Raw genomic sequence first — 13,092 nt, 5'->3', positions numbered from 1 at the left:
TGATACCAGTACCTCCGTGTGCACGTCGGCGTCATGATATATCATTGATACATGAATACATTTCTTGCTTGGGTATCTTGACGTTCGAGTCCTGCGTAGCGGCGCACGATCATAAAACAAGCACTTGAGGATTAGCGGAGACCGTCGACTGGAAGTCATGAGTATATCAGAGTTGGCGGCGAGAGTCCTCGCCGACGGGTTCGTGGCGCTGCCCGTGGCCACGTACGGCTCCTCCCCGTCCGAGGTGGAACTCGTGCGCACTCAAGTGCTTAACCGCTACGAGGAATTCCTGGCCGAGGCTGCGAGCCAGCAGCTCGACTTGACACTGCGCGAGCACTCGGAGCGTCTCCCGGGCTTCTACGTGCGCGAGGGCGGGCGGATCGACATGCAGCTGAGCACCTCGGCCTTCCAGACTCGCCCGCTCACGTCGCACACGGTGGAGACTGTGCACTCGGTGGACATGGAGCTGCTCAAGAGCATGGCGGACAAGTGGCAGCCAGTGCTCCGAGAGCTCTTCGCTGCCGAGAAATACCACCTCGAGTACATCGGCTGCGTGCTGTCAAGACCTGGAGACGCTGATCAGAATTGGCACCTGGATGGAGTTCACCGCAACCAGCAAGTCCAGGAACCTGGTAGGGTCGAGTTCGAGTTTACTATTTGGAATCGGTAGACTTTGACACACTGTCTTGTGTATGTGGACGATAGTTGACCGGCTCAATGTGTTTGTGCCGCTGGTGACCATCACGGACGAGACTGGGGGCACCGAGATGAAGACGAGGTCGCACATTCACGACAATGGGGCTCGCGGGACGGCGTTCGAAGGTTACGCGGATCTGCCCAGTGTCACGGACTGTGTGGAGGCGGGGACGCCTATCGTTATGGACTACCGAGTGTGGCACCGAGGTCTTGCCAACACGAGCGAGAGCACTGTGCGTCCTCTGCTCTACTTCAAATACGCCAAGATCGAGGCGCCTGTGGCGACGAAAGCTCCTGCAGCTGGAGAGAAGAAGAGGAAACGGATCACGCCGATGTTAGTCTGAAAGGGGGCAGATAATGGAGGAGAGAGTGAGTTTGCTTGAATATCTAGCTCCCGCGTCTATTTAGTGCTTTCAAGCAGAGACACTGTGGCCTCGAAGGCTAGGAGCTGGTCTGAAGACAGCGCGGCTTGCGACCGAATCCTGGCAACGCGCTCAGGTCGAACAACTCCGCATTCTTCAGTCAGCAGCGACGTGTTGTTGACATCGTAGCTCAGAAGGTGGCCCCAAATTGCTGGCGAGGCCTCGGTGGCCAGAGTCTGCGCGAAATGCTGTCGTGCGAAGCTGAGAGTGCTGCTGTCCTCAACGAACAAGTAGGACACGAGATGGTGAATGGCGATGGAGTAGCCGAATGCTCCCTTCGCAGGCGACAGCTTCTGCTGGCAGACGGCCTGCTGCATGAGTTGAAGCAGCTTGTCATCGACGATGGGTGACACCCCGCCTCGGGTGCATCGACTGAATAGCTGGGCATTGGAGACTTCGAAAGGTGCCAGCGTATGAAGCAGATGAGAGTCCTGGAGCTCCTTCCACACGAACTTGCGCAGTTGCAGAGGGAAGTCACGAGACAACAGCAACGTCACGCACTGCGCGAAGTGTGTGTTGCCGAATGAAGACGAGGTGAATTCTGCCATCAGCTTCTCCACGAAGGTCAACACTTGCTGGTCATCCGACGAGAAGGACACCGGTGTACTCGGCGCTGGATCCACCTCCTCTCCAGACTCCAGACTCTGAAAGCGCTTGAGGTTTCGCAGGATGCCTTCGTGAAAGAGCCTCGAGTCTTCCGGCGAGTTGAGAATAGGCTGAACAAGCTTTGGCAGCAGTTGACGGAGAGCCGCGTCCACATGGTCGTCGAAGAGCACGTCGCTACCGGCGAAGAAAACGTGTACCAAGTGGAAAAGCTTGTCCTCCGGACGCAAGTCAGCAATTGAAGGGATGGATGCCATCTGCGGCGCCAATCGCTCAAACTCGAACACAAATCGGCATGTAGCGCTCACGATCAACTTCATCTCATCACTCTGAGCCCCTGTCGGACTCGCATCAGTCTGTGGTTTACCATCCGTGTTGTTACTGTACTCGATACGAGACAAAGGACACACCATCCAAAAACCTGGCAGCGGCAGGTTACTCGGGATATACGTTTGCTCTTCTTGAGGAAGGCGCAAGTGGTACGAAAACTTGCTTGATGCCGAGGCCCCCGTAAATATCTGCACAGAGTGGGCTTCTTGCTCATGGGTAGCGTTCACAAGGGCCTGGTAAATCGGAGTCAACACACGGCTCATGCGCGTCGAATCTGCCTCTTCACTGAACACACCGAGCAACTGGAGCGAGCTCTGGTGGAACAGCACTCCTGCAAACAAGCGCGCGATCAGGTATTCCCCACCTCCACCAAGACGCTCCACAAGAATCAATGCTTGATGGTACACCTTTTGCACGAACTCGGCGTTGAAGTTTGCAACATCACTCTTCCCCGCAGCAATGAGCTCACCCAACAGGAGAGTGACTTCACAAGCTTGAATTAAAGTAGGGCTGAACGTGGAGGAAGAAGTCGCGACAGCGGCGGTTGCTGCAGCAAGCAGCGGGGTCCTTACTTCGCGCGAAAACGTTTGCACGACCTCTTCGTCATCCATGTCATCAGATAGTAAGCCATTGCTTACAACCTGCCGGTGGAAGCGTACTAGTCCAAGCAGCAGATCTCGATTGACCACCGTGTCCTGAAGCCGCGGAAGAAGCCCCCGCGTGACTTCGCGTGATTGCACCAGCTTCAACACCTCGACCAGAGCGCTAGTGTCCAAGCTGTACTTAGTAGCATGAGCGCTGGCAGCAGCAAGAAATCCAAGCGTCGATGAAAGCGATACAGTTAACTTGACGTCATTCAACGACGACAGACTCAACAAAGCACGGATGTGTCGAACAGCCTCATCCTTTGCCGCATCCAAGAAGAAACCCAACTGGTTGAAATAATGCTGCGCCTCATGCACCGCTCCAAGTCCACAAAAGGATTCCAGAGCCACAAAAAGCGCCGAGTTTCGTGCAGCTGACACTCCGGTATTGTTTTGCACGAAGCCTGATAGAACAGGGAACAGGTACGCAAAGCAGTGGAAGTCGAGGCCATATCCAAGAAGCACACGCCAGATGCGAAGACTTTCGATTTGCATCTTCCCAAAAAGCGCTGCGGCTTCCTCGTTATCTTCACCACTGGGAATGTCCTTCAACGCGAGAAAACCCTTCGTACTTTGAATTAAGCCGCTCGAGATCAGAGTCAAAGCCACACTGCGTTGGCCTTGGCAGAGTACTCGCACAAGCGTCAGGGCCTTGAGTGTAAGGTGCAGCGACCGAATGTTGTCCTCTTGAAAAGTCAGCACCTGCTCGTTCTCAACGTACTGTTGCTGCAGAAGCTTCAACAGTCTTGCGTTTGAGCTAATCTCATGAGCAGCACGTGGCGAGTGGCTGGCCACTGCTGTTAAAATCTCTAGCATCTTCTCCGTGGCGTATTGATCCGGCAGCTGAATACTTTCAAGAATGTACCGCAGCCGCGTGCCCAGGTCCATATTGAGAAGTGCCTGCACAGGGTCCAACGCCGCCAGATCCTCATCGCTGATGCTAGAGCCATCGTCAGCCTCGCTCGTATCAATATACACCACCTCTTCATCGGTATTGGCGCGCTGGTCTTTGCCTCGCGCTCCAGAAACGACTCCATTCCGGTGCACATGCACTCGGGGCGGGAGAACAACGGCACCATGCTTCAGTTCCGGGAGGTAATCCTCTTCTTCACTTCCTGCAACAACGGGTACGATAAACGCGTGCAGCGCAGATACACCAGCGCTCAACGCCGTGTAGTTCTGGTCATCCAGCACGATTCGGAGCGTGATCGCCAAGTCTCGAGGCAGCACTCGCGGTGTCACTGGGAGCGCAGCTTGAGCTTGCAGTTGGCGCTTGTTCAGGATCTTCGCCACGACCGTGAGAGCCATCGCGCGTTGACTCGCGACAGAGCTCCGCGCAAGATGCAGCAGCTCTGGCAGCGTGTACCCCGCGGCCTCCGGTTCGTCCCCGTGGTGGAACAGGCCCGAGTGCACGGGCAGCTCGGCATCCGTGGCCTGCAGCTCCTGGCCGTCCAGGTCGAACCGCTCCAACGTCGCGTGTTCCGCCACCGGGCGCGCGATTTTCTTGTGGCGTGGAGCCTTCTCCGTCTTCTTCTCGCTGGTGCTCTGCGTCCAGTCCAACTTGGCGCGCTCTTCCGGCGGCAGCAGCTGGGCCTGCTGCTTGAGCTCCTCCTCCGTCTTGACGGCGGCCAGACTCTTGATCAGCGTCTGCTTCTGCAGCTGCTCTGTGTCCCTGTGCTGCTCCTGCTGCTCCTGCTTCACCACGGCCGCCCCCGCCTCCACCTTCCTCCTCTCCGCGGCACCAGCCTCCGTCTTGACGGGCTTCTGGCGCCGGTTCTTGAGCTTCTGCACCAGCTGCGGGTCCAGCGTCTTCAGCAGCTCTCGCTGGGCCTCCAGGATCTCGCGCGGACTCATCTGCTGCAGCGTGGCCCTGTTGGCGGCGTCGATGTCCCTGCTCTCCTGGTCAGGAGGCTGCTGCGGCTCCTTGGCGGCCGCTTCTCGGCGTCTGCGGCCGAAGAGGCTCTGGCCAGGGCCGCGTCGCCTGACGGCGGGGAAGCCGGACGCCTCTGGGGCGAGCACGAGGCCGCGCTGGCCCACGGGCGCCACCTGCCGCTCCACGACGCCCTTGAGCACCTTCGGGCCGTCGTCTGGCGCGTCTGCGGAGGCGTCGCACGCCGAAACTTCGGGCGCAGCTCCGCGCCGAGACACTTTCGCGGCGGGCGCCTTCTTCTGCCGCAGGAACTGCTCCTGCTCGCGCAGAAGCTGCGCCAACTCGGCGTCCATGTCGACGCCACTCGAGTCGCTCATGGTGGAGATGACAGTGACGCGCGCGGACTAGAAAGAGTGGTGGATGCATAAGGTTTTTCGGGACGCCCAGAGCTTGTACCGGTAGGTACCGGTAACGTCACTGTTTTATTCATGTGTTAGATTAGACGTTTTATTCACGTGCATATCCTGAAGCAACGCTCTCGGGTAGTGATGGCGTCGGTGTCGCTGCGGCGCGAGGTCAAGTTCGCGCTGATCGTGGCGGCGCAGCTGCTGCTGTTCCTGCTGTTCCTGCTGTACGCGCCCGCGCACGAGGGCGGGCTGCTGAGCCGCCGCTCGCCGTCTCCCTCGGCGCTGCGGCGCTGCATCTCCAGCGCGCACCGCGACCTGCGCTTCGTGCGGCCGGGCGCGTGCGTCACGGCGGAGCAGCGGCTGCGCGCGCTGGAGGACCTGGTGTACGCGCTCAAGGTGATGCTGGAGAACGCGCGCGTGCCGTACTGGGTCGACAGCGGCACGCTGCTGGGCGTCTACCGGGCGCGGCAGCTCGTGCCGTGGGACTACAACGCCGATATAGGGGTCACGATGGCCGGGATGCACCTCCTCCGCACCACTAATAAGGAGCAGCTGGAGGTGCCCGAGGGCTACGAGCTCGCGGTGTTCAACAGCTCGCTGTACGAGGCTGGAGACACCTCGACGGCTGTGCCCGCCAGGTTCGTGGACGCCAAGCTCGGACTTTACGCCAACATCTTCGCGTTCCAGGAGTTCGAGGGGCTCTTCAGGGACGACGTGAGGCCGGCGGCCGCGCCGGACGTGGAGGAGGAGGTGGTGGGCAACGGCGTGGTGGTGGAGACGCTGGTAGGACCAGAGCCGTCGCAGCTCTGGGGAAGATGCGAGCACTGCCCCCTGGTGGGGGACGACGAGGACAGCGACGTCAAGAGGGCGCAGAACGCCAGTGTGGCCAAGCACTTCCGAGTGCCGAGAGACTGGGTCTTCCCGCTGCGGACGTGCAAGCTCGAGCTGTTCGAAGTCATGTGCCCCGCGCAGATGGCGCCGTACTTGATGTTCATCTTCGGGAATCGGTTCCTCACGCCGGAACTGTGGGAGTAGAGCAACAGCTAGCGGCGGGCGCTTTATTTAATTGCTGTGGAGATCGTGGTGAAGAAGACCCTCAGATTGACAGTGGAAGTCTTCGTGCTCTGCTATGCGCAGAGATACTAGCCATCTACGGCGTTATTGCGATGCTAACAGCGACGACTATTCTGTCGGTGAAACTTACACTTTGTGTTCGAGGCGCAAGTGTTTACTGTTCTTGAAAGAGATGTCTGGCGGTTTCCTTTAATGTATATCGATTTGTCGCTACTTACGTTCGTCATCGCATGGCTGATGTGAAACTTTCATTGTTATTCGGGTGGCGACCAATGACGAACAAGTCAGAAATACGAGGTCTATTCAACCACCATCCATTTTTTTCTGATCGTACCGCTGGTGACACGAACAAATTCTACTAAAAGAAATCTGGATATATTCCAGATTGCACCAGCATGCATAGCAAGCAAATGACTAGGTAAGTTGGCATTTACCAATCTTCCTCGCCGAACACAAGCCCCGTCAACAACACCAACTCCACCATGACCAAGTTCGCCTTCGTCGCTGCTCTCCTTCTCGCCGTCGCCACCATCCAGCTGGCCCACGCTGATGAAGTTCCCCCAGATTTCGTGCCGTTCGACCCCACTGAGAGCAGTGGATTTGTGAATACGACGCTGGAGGAAAAGTGCTGCCACTAGGTATTGAAGGGCAATTTGGGTTAGCCACCAGCCGTGACTTTAGTGTCGCCACAATCTCTCCTAAAACGAAGTGAAAAGCAAACTGCTTTTCGAGCTCTTCTGTCGATCCTGATCTAATTCATCTACTTTATAATGCCGAAAGCTTTCGCTGGATCATCTATCCGACGGAGTCAAAGCCAACAAGATGTTTCAAGTGCGGGAATACTACACGTTCGCTGTCATTAGCATTTTAAGCAACAATTTTGAACCAGTATACGCGCATTGCTGTACCCGAACTGGAAAATGGTCAGGAGTACGGTCATCGTGGCATTTTTCACTGTTGCCGTCTATTGCGGGATTGCACTGTTCTTTGGGTTTCCTGTACCGTTTTCGAGTATTGTCGGAATTCCTCCATGGGTTGTACTCGTTACAATTTCAATGGCGATTGAATGGTCTGTGCTCATTCGAAACAATCCCGGGACAGGAACGATGGTGTTTAACACAATGAAAGTGTCGATGTAGGAAATGCCTCTCATAGTCGTGTACCCGCCATATTTCTACTCGTTCACGACCCTCTCCAAGACAGTCCAGAAGCTCGTCGTGTCGCACCTACCGGTGATCAAGTTGATAATGCGGAATATCTTTACTCTCAGTATTCATCTCAGTGACGAAATTCTCGAGGTGGTGTGTTCAACTCGGAGGTCTTCGACGTGTTGTTCGTGTCGTACTGCATCCAGAACTCTTCATCAAGCGGAACTACACTCACGGTCACTGCAGCTCTGTTTTTGTAGTTGGCTCTATCGCTTCGTGATAGTCATGAAGCAGTCCACCGGACGGAACAAGTGGGAAGCCGGCTTCGTGCGAACCATAGTGACCCTGGCAATATTATCACGAAGGTAAAAGAGCTGGTCATAAGCTGAGTGCGCCGCGATACACAGACATATTGCTTCAAGATACGGGCAAACAAGGCGATATCGATCCCGCGAATACAATCCAAGTGATGCTCGCTAGTAGCACAACCAAATCCTCTCAACCCAAATAATGTAATTCCTCAGATGATCGGGGTTTGGGAATACTTTTTTGAAGAAGCTGCTTTCTTTCGGAGCTCGCATTCAAACTCGGCCCAATCTGAGCCAAGACGGTATTCTCGATTCATGTCTGCTACTTCGCTTCAGTGCATTCAAGAGGGTCGGCGGCTCATGCACTTGACAGAGTTCCTCGTCCTCATTTACTACGTCGGTGTCTTCATCCCATTCATCTTCTGTTAATTACACTTCAACCGTTCACTGATCCAAGTGTCTATCTTACATGCAGCAATTGACATGACTGCGATGTACAGCTTGCCCAATCCATTCTACTACGCACAATTAGCGATCTCACAGAGCCCGAACTCAACGAAGCACTGAACAGCATCCTATTCAACTGCGTGCTCAAGCTCGCATCCCTATTAGTGCTATGTGGGATGCTGCAGTACCGTCTTCGGTTCTCGGCCACCCGCCAACTCGCATTTGTGCTCGAGAACCAGTGGCCAGGCGTGAAAATCAAGATATGTTTCTGGGTCTTCTACAACGTGCAGGCATCGCTTCAACACCGCGGTACGTCGGGTAGCTGCGGTCAGTTGTTAGCGTTTGCCATCTAAAGTGCATGGGTTTCCTCAGGTTTCGACTACATATTCAAGTTCGCTTGGCTGAACGAAGGTACTGCGGCAAAGGTGTACAACGCGACGGTGACCAACTCGTAGGAGCATTATCAGCGGGAACGGCGATGACGGCTGATAGAGCTTGCTCGACAGCCACACCTTTATTTCGGAGGTGCAAGTAGTACCTCTGCTCGCGCGGACAAACGCTGGAATGCGAATTGGATTCCTCTGATACGAACTAGATTGGGCCAGGTAGAGTATGTCGAAGTACAACGCACACCTGCTCATCCGCTTCGTGCTGTACACGGCACCAAGATCATTCGCCAATCTTCTTCGCCGACCACACGTCCCGACAACAAACCCATCAACAATGGCCAAGTTCTCCTTCTTCGTCGCTGTCCTGCTCGCCGTCGCCACCATCCAACTGGCCCACGCGGACGAAGCCCCCCAAGATTTCGCACCGCTCGACCCCGCTGAGGGAAGTGGTTTCGTGAACACGACGCTGGAGGAGAGGTGCTGCCTGTAACCAAGCACCTAAAGCTATCACCAGCTCACACGACTAGGATTCATGAGTTGTATGCCGTCGAGAGTTCTCTAAATGCTGGTAGGAGACCAGTGCTGCCGTTTTAAAATGAAATGAACGGAGCTTGTCTGAAGCCCCTCTCCATCTTCAGCTCAGTCCCAGCTATTCTGTCATCCACAACCACAACAAACTTGTGCAGATTATTTTGTGCTCGTGTTGGTGAGAACGAGATAACACTTTCATCACGCTCAGCGAATGTCAAATCTTCAGGACAAGCTCATCAAAGCATGGGAATGCACGCAAGTGGAACTCCACGGCAGCCGCGTTCTTCAGCTGGCGAAGTACACGCGTAAAACGAGCTGGCTGCACATCAGTATGGCCCTGGTAGTCACCCCGCTGCTATGTTTGACTACTACGGTGCTTAGTGACGCTCTCCCTCTAAACCAACCATCTCGAGGACTCCAGGTGAACAAGATGTTTCAAGTGCGGGATTCGCGATCGTTTATCTCAGTGACGAAATGCCCGCGGTGGTGTGTTCAACTCGGAGGTCTTCGACGCGTTGTTCGCGTCGTACTGCATCCAGAACTCTTCATCAAGCGGAACTACACTCACGGTCACTGCAGCTCTGTTTTTGTAGTTGGCTCTATCGCTTCGTGATAGTCATGAAGCAGTCCACCGGACGGAACAAGTGGGAAGCCGGCTTCGTGCGAACCATAGTGACCCTGGCAATATTATCACGAAGGTAAAAGAGCTGGTCATAAGCTGAGTGCGCCGCGATACACAGACATATTGCTTCAAGATACGGGCAAACAAGGCGATATCGATCCCGCGAATACAATCCAAGTGATGCTCGCTAGTAGCACAACCAAATCCTCTCAACCCAAATAATGTAATTCCTCAGATGATCGGGGTTTGGGAATACTTTTTTGAAGAAGCTGCTTTCTTTCGGAGCTCGCATTCAAACTCGGCCCAATCTGAGCCAAGACGGTATTCTCGATTCATGTCTGCTACTTCGCTTCAGTGCATTCAAGAGGGTCGGCGGCTCATGCACTTGACAGAGTTCCTCGTCCTCATTTACTACGTCGGTGTCTTCATCCCATTCATCTTCTGTTAATTACACTTCAACCGTTCACTGATCCAAGTGTCTATCTTACATGCAGCAATTGACATGACTGCGATGTACAGCTTGCCCAATCCATTCTACTACGCACAATTAGCGATCTCACAGAGCCCGAACTCAACGAAGCACTGAACAGCATCCTATTCAACTGCGTGCTCAAGCTCGCATCCCTATTAGTGCTATGTGGGATGCTGCAGTACCGTCTTCGGTTCTCGGCCACCCGCCAACTCGCATTTGTGCTCGAGAACCAGTGGCCAGGCGTGAAAATCAAGATATGTTTCTGGGTCTTCTACAACGTGCAGGCATCGCTTCAACACCGCGGTACGTCGGGTAGCTGCGGTCAGTTGTTAGCGTTTGCCATCTAAAGTGCATGGGTTTCCTCAGGTTTCGACTACATATTCAAGTTCGCTTGGCTGAACGAAGGTACTGCGGCAAAGGTGTACAACGCGACGGTGACCAACTCGTAGGAGCATTATCAGCGGGAACGGCGATGACGGCTGGTAGAGCTTGCTCGACAGCCACACCTTTATTTCGGAGGTGCAAGTAGTACCTCTGCTCGCGCGGACAAACGCTGGAATGCGAATTGGATTCCGCTGATACGAACTAGATTGGGCCAGGTAGAGTATGTCGAAGTACAACGCACACCTGCTCATCCGCTTCGTGCTGTACACGGCACCAAGATCATTCGCCAATCTTCTTCGCCGACCACACGTCCCGACAACAAACCCATCAACAATGGCCAAGTTCTCCTTCTTCGTCGCTGTCCTGCTCGCCGTCGCCACCATCCAACTGGCCCACGCGGACGAAGCCCCCCAAGATTTCGCACCGCTCGACCCCGCTGAGGGAAGTGGTTTCGTGAACACGACGCTGGAGGAGAGGTGCTGCCTGTAGACTAACGCAGACTCCAGCTCAGTGACATCAACTGAACTCTTCTCTGTGTTTCGCCGACACTGCGAATGAAATGTCAACATCGACTTCGAGTTGGTACGACGATAAACCAGGTATTGTCAAACCAGCGAACTAGCATGCTAAGTCGACGACCGGTCTGGCGAAATATTGAGCGATATCAGGATCCTATAGCTTAATTAAAAAAAACTAAACGGTCCTTTGATCAGCGAATCTACAAATTGTCCCGGGCTACCTTTCCGTACGCACTCTACAACGTTTTGGCGGAGGTTGACTCAACTCCAGCGATGCCATTTTGAGAGACGTCATATTGCGCGGCGACGTCCGAGAACTGGATCGTGTTGTCCGAATCCCCAACCGATACCTGCGAACCACCCTCCGAAGAGCCCCACGAACCCGAGTTCGAAGTTGCGTTCGCCGAGTTGATCGGCTTCGGGCAACCGAAGTGAGACTCCATGTCCTGGCGCCATGACTCGTAGATGATCGGCTGCGAGCCGTTTGTGATGGCGTCCACGATGGTCTTGCAGCGCGGCTCCTTCACCTTCCAGAGCGCTTTGAACGCGGGCGAATAGTCCTTAGTGCCACCCAAGCACACGTGCTCGAACATGCAGGCTTGACGCTCGAGGTCGGCCATGTTTTCATGCGAGTCGCCTCCCATGGTTTCGATGGTCTGGTCGTACCAGTTGAAGGCGCGCTTCTCGGCGTCGTCGGTGATGTAGGCATCGACCGGCGCGTTGGCATCGAGCGGTTCTCCGTTGCTGTCGACAACTACGATGTCCTGGTGGCCGTCGTCTTGACCGTTGTAATCGGTCTCAGGGAAGTTGTTCTGCGAGGCGTAGTCGTTCCCGTCGACATCGTAGCCATCGTCCTGTGCTATACCACACATGGCAGGCTTGGACGAGGAGTTCGTAGCAGTCGTCTCCTCCAGCTTACGAGAGGTAGGAGAGGCGTCACACCGATTGTACATGGCAGCAAGTTGGCCAGTGATGGTGTACCCATAGCTGCTGTTGCCCAAGTCGCGTACATCCATGAGACCAGCGAATTGGTTGGGAACTCCGGCAAAGTATTTGCCAATCTTTGGGTCGGTCCAACCGGGGATCGGATTAACCCCCAACTCACCAGTGCGCATCGTGATCAAATCGGTGGGACGGAAGACACCACCACCACGGCGACGGCACGACGTCCACGCGACCGGGTTGGACGCCTTCTGGGCAAAAGTTAGTCGCTTTGTTCCAACACGACACTTGTGGAAAATTGTGTGCAACAAGTCGACCGTGGCGTGGTGCGACCAGAAAAGAGCGTCGGCTGGCGAAGCAAAAGTGCCCATGGTGCTGCCGAGGTTGCCGTGCACGTTATTGTGGCAGCCTTGCTCAACGAGAGGAGACATCTGACCGATGTTCTTGCCCTTGAAAACTTGCTGGCGAACCGATGCGTAGCTCGTACTGGAAGGCACCTCAGCTTGACTCCAGTCACTGCGAGGCACGCACCTGGCGCAGGCTGTGCCATTGAGGGACGAGAGCTCGCAAAAGTGATCAAACGGCGACTCGATTACGCACCGACCATAGCAGTTTTTGCCATTAATGGAGATCGAACGTACTTCGCCGCTCGTGGAGCCACCTCCTAACTCCTTGTTGATGGCCAAGCAGTCGGCGAACGACGTGCAAGTACCCGCAGTCACGCGAGCGCTCGCGACGATCCAGTTGAAGTACGGCACAGTCACACACGCAAACTGCGGTCCTTGGCCGCGCAGCATATTCTCAAACACGAGAAGGAACAGCCGGTGCCAGTAGGTGAACATGCACTGGCGGTGAGCCTCCAAGTTGGACCTCATCTCAGTATGCATCTCGACGAACTTGATGTAGTCGCCCGAATCCATGGCAACAGCGACGGCGTTCTTGTACGTAGTCTTCTCCGTGGCGTTCATCATATCCCAGTCCTTCCGCATTCGAGGGCCACAGGTCGTTTGAGCTTCCACGTTCGCCAGCCGCGAGAGCAGCGCCAAGAGAGCGGCACTTAGAATCAGCAGGATCTTCATGGGGGAGTGTTGCGTCGGAGAAGTTGTAGTGAAATACGACCTGCGTCGTTGACAAGGAAATGCGGACTGGAGTCCCAGAAGGCTGGGTTAGCATGACGGTCTTGTCTACAGCACGCTAACGTATGGAAAACGGATGTATGGGTGTGCAGCCAGCCGTCAATCGTTGCTGTTGTTGTATACTGTAGATGTAACTTTATTGTAAACCA

The 13,092-nt window shown here is 55.0% G+C and overlaps 5 protein-coding genes across 5 annotated transcripts; 3 read left to right on the top strand and 2 right to left on the bottom strand.

Annotated features, from left to right (window-relative positions):
* Positions 1-157: 157 nt before the first annotated feature.
* On the top strand, positions 158-1,040 carry IUM83_04778 (Phytanoyl-CoA dioxygenase; the record flags this gene model as incomplete). The annotated part of the gene is made up of 2 exons (XM_067928875.1): positions 158-632; positions 706-1,040. 2 exons carry the CDS (start codon positions 158-160, stop codon positions 1,038-1,040), a joined length of 810 nt encoding a protein of 269 aa, XP_067796353.1.
* Positions 1,041-1,096: 56 nt separating this feature from the next.
* IUM83_04777 (RNA polymerase II-associated protein 1) lies at positions 1,097-4,942 on the bottom strand (the record flags this gene model as incomplete). Its single annotated transcript, XM_067928874.1, has 1 exon — positions 1,097-4,942. The coding sequence occupies one exon, from the start codon at positions 4,940-4,942 to the stop codon at positions 1,097-1,099; it is 3,846 nt and encodes a 1,281-aa protein (XP_067796236.1).
* Positions 4,943-5,113: 171 nt separating this feature from the next.
* IUM83_04776 (uncharacterized protein) lies at positions 5,114-6,007 on the top strand (the record flags this gene model as incomplete). The annotated part of the gene is made up of 1 exon (XM_067928873.1): positions 5,114-6,007. One exon carries the CDS (start codon positions 5,114-5,116, stop codon positions 6,005-6,007), a length of 894 nt encoding a protein of 297 aa, XP_067796235.1.
* A 2,118-nt stretch (positions 6,008-8,125) lies between these two features.
* IUM83_04775 (uncharacterized protein) lies at positions 8,126-8,404 on the top strand (the record flags this gene model as incomplete). The annotated part of the gene is made up of 2 exons (XM_067928872.1): positions 8,126-8,258; positions 8,322-8,404. The coding sequence occupies 2 exons, from the start codon at positions 8,126-8,128 to the stop codon at positions 8,402-8,404; spliced, it is 216 nt and encodes a 71-aa protein (XP_067796103.1).
* A 2,697-nt stretch (positions 8,405-11,101) lies between these two features.
* On the bottom strand, positions 11,102-12,886 carry IUM83_04774 (uncharacterized protein; the record flags this gene model as incomplete). Its single annotated transcript, XM_067928871.1, has 1 exon — positions 11,102-12,886. The coding sequence occupies one exon, from the start codon at positions 12,884-12,886 to the stop codon at positions 11,102-11,104; it is 1,785 nt and encodes a 594-aa protein (XP_067796234.1).
* Positions 12,887-13,092: the final 206 nt, after the last annotated feature.

Source organism: Phytophthora cinnamomi, assembly GCF_018691715.1.
Source record: "Phytophthora cinnamomi strain GKB4 chromosome Unknown Contig17, whole genome shotgun sequence".
Lineage (NCBI taxonomy): Eukaryota > Oomycota > Peronosporomycetes > Peronosporales > Peronosporaceae > Phytophthora > Phytophthora cinnamomi.
The sequence above is the reverse complement of the archived record's forward strand: the minus strand, read 5'-3'. Positions and strand labels throughout refer to the sequence as shown.